The sequence below is a fragment of the Pongo pygmaeus genome, chromosome 2 (assembly GCF_028885625.2).
Source record: "Pongo pygmaeus isolate AG05252 chromosome 2, NHGRI_mPonPyg2-v2.0_pri, whole genome shotgun sequence".
NCBI lineage: Eukaryota > Metazoa > Chordata > Mammalia > Primates > Hominidae > Pongo > Pongo pygmaeus.
Window position 1 is genome coordinate 200,702,004 of NC_085930.1, and position 3,064 is coordinate 200,705,067.

General features: G+C 35.2%; 1 protein-coding gene across 1 annotated transcript; it reads left to right on the forward strand.

The window, feature by feature from the left end:
* The first annotated feature begins 518 nt into the window (after window positions 1-518).
* Window positions 519-812, forward strand: PYDC2 (pyrin domain containing 2). Its single transcript, XM_054479930.1, has one exon. The coding sequence runs from the start codon at window positions 519-521 to the stop codon at window positions 810-812; it is 294 nt and encodes a 97-aa protein (XP_054335905.1).
* Window positions 813-3,064: the final 2,252 nt, after the last annotated feature.

Here is a 3,064-nt window from a genome sequence, read left to right on the forward strand (position 1 = left end):
AGATTTCTACATGCAAAAGAATAAAGTTGGATCTCTATTTCATGCCACATACAAAAATTAACTCAAAATATATCAAATACCCAAATTTAAGAGTTAAAGCTGTAATAGTCTTATAATAAATGATAGGGGTACACCTTTATGACCTGAGACTTGGCAAAAGATTCTTAGACATGACATCAAAAGAATAAACAACAAGAAAAAAATAGACAAATTTGATTTCATCAAAATGAAAAACATTTGTACCTTAAAGGACACCATCATTAAACTGGTAAGACAACTCACAGAATGGGAGCAAAGATTGGCATATCGCATATCTAATGAAGGAACTGTCCCTAGACTATATAAAGAACACTTACAGCTCAGCAATAAAAAGACAATAACGCAATTTTATAATGAGCAAAAATCTGAACTGATATTTCTCCTAAAAAGATATAAAAATATATACTCATTAGTATATGAAAAGATGTGAGAACCAGAGCATAGGGCCAGGCATTGGGAGAGCTCCCACATAGGACAAGATGGTATCTTCTGCACAGCTGGACTTCAACCTGCAGGCTCTTCTGGAGCAGCTCAGCCAGGATGAGTTGAGCAAGTTCAAGTCTCTGATCAGAACAATCTCCCTGGGAAAGGAGCTACAGACGGTCCCCCAGAAGGAGGTAGACAAGGCTAATGGGAAGCAACTGGTAGAAATTTTCACCAGCCACTCCTGCAGCTACTGGGCAGGGATGGCAGCCATCCGGGTCTTTGAAAAGATGAATCAAATGCATCTGTCTGGGAGAGCTGATGAATGTCGTGTGATGCCCCCACCTTAACCCCTCAGGGATAGTGAGTTGATGGCTGAGCTAGATGTTGCTTTAGCCTTGCTTCTGCCTCCGTTTTACATGCACGTGTCACTTAACCTTGTTATATATGAAATATCTGTATCACAGTATACTGAGATAAATAAAGGCGAAATAATTCACAAACAAAAAAAGAAAAGATGCCTGACAACTTTAGTATTCAGGGAAATGCAAATCAAAACTATAATGAGATACCACTTCATATCCACTAGGCTGGCTAGAATAGAAAGGTAGATAATAACAAGTATTGGCACAGATGTGGAGAAACTAGAATCCTCATATACTGCGTATGGGAATGTGAAATTGTGCAGCCACTTTGGACAATAGGATGGCAATTTCTCAAATGATAAACAGAGTTCTCATATGATCTAATATTCTATTTATAAGTACATAATCAAGAGAAATAAAAACATATAAACACAAATGTTTATAGTGTCATTGTATACAATAGCCAAAAGGTGGAAACAACTTAATGTCTGTGAATGGACAAATGAATAAACAAATTGTGATATATGCAGCTAATGAAATATTATTCGACAAAAATGAAGTATTGATTACATGCTTAAACATGAATGAACCTTGAAAACACTATGCAAAATGAAAGAAGCCTGTCATAAAAGACAAAACATTATATGGTCACATCACATATGATATGATTCCATTCATAGGAAAATTCAGAATGGCCAAATTTAGAGTCAGAAGTAGATAAGAGGTTGCTTAGGACTGAGAAGGAGAGTCAGTGAGTAGAAGGGAATAGGGAGTAAGAGCTAAAACATTTAAGATTGCTTTTCAAGATGATGAGAATATTCGGAAATCAACTTTGGTGATGATGGTACATATCTGTGAATAAGCTAAAAACATTTAATTGTATTCTTTAAATGTCCGAGTTGTGTGATATGTGAATTATATCCAATAAATCTGTTAAAAATGCAAAAAATGAGACAATGAATGTTTATCATCTTTTCATACGTTTAAACACCATTAATATTTCCATTCAATGAACTATTTATTCATACTCTTGACAATTTTTCTTTTTTATTCCATTTTTGTTTTGTTTTGTCTTTTTCTCATTGATTCTAGGAACTTCTTTTATGTCTGAGAGATTAGTACTATCTGGATATGAGTTGCAATTTTTTTTTCTTTTTGACTTTGCTTATGATTTTCCCCACAGCAGAAGACTACAATTTTATGTATTTGCATTCATCTATCACTACTTTTATGGCTTCCAGATTAGAGTCATAGAAAGACCTTTCCTAGTCCAAGGGAATAAAATAATTCTCCTATCTTTACTCCTGATTCATTCATGGTTACATTTTAATATTTGCCTTTAAATCTTTAATCTATTTAGCCCCTTTTTCCTAACAAAGGTATGAAGTATGTATCCAGCATTCTTCTTTTCAGGCAGCCAGCCAAGGATACCAGAACCTTTATTGCAATCTCATCTTTTCCCTACAGATTTGAAATGTACATAGTAAACATCCTAATATATCTGGCTTTCTCCCCTCCCTCCCTCTTTCTTTCTTTCTCTTTCTTTCTTTCTCTTTCTTTCTTTCTTTCTTTCTTTCTTTCTTTTTCTTTCTTTCTTTCTTTCTTTCTTTCTTTCTTTTCTCTCTCTCTCTCTCTCTTTCCCTTCCTTCCTTCCTTCCTCTCTCTCTCTCCTTCCTTCCTTCTCTCTCTTTCCTTCCTTCCTTCCTTCCTTCCTTCTTTCTTTCTTTCTTTTCTTTCTTTCTTTCTTCTTTCTTCTTTTTGATGGAGTCTCACTCTGTTGCCCAGGCTGGAGTGCAGTGGCATGATCTTGGTTCACTGCAAACTCCACCACCTAGTTTCAAGTGATTCTCCTGCCTCAGTCTTCCAAGTAGCTGGGATAACAGGCATGCACAACCACACCTGGCTAATTATTTCTTGACTTTCTACACGTATCATTGGTCTGTCTCTTCATGCACCAATATCAAGATGCTTTAAATATAGAAGCTATATGCAGATGTTTCCTGACTTAAATATGGTTCAACTTATGATTTCTTTTATTTTACAATGGGCTTATTGAGGTATTAAACACATTTTATACTAATGATATCTTTGACTTTTGATGGATTTATCAGGACATAACCCTATTGTAAGTTGAGGAGCATCTGTAATATGTTTTAATATCTGTCAGCAAAGAGGCTCTTTACTTTATTGCTTTTCTTTTTAAGAGATTTTTCTGCCTAGCCTTGCTGGTTTAGTTT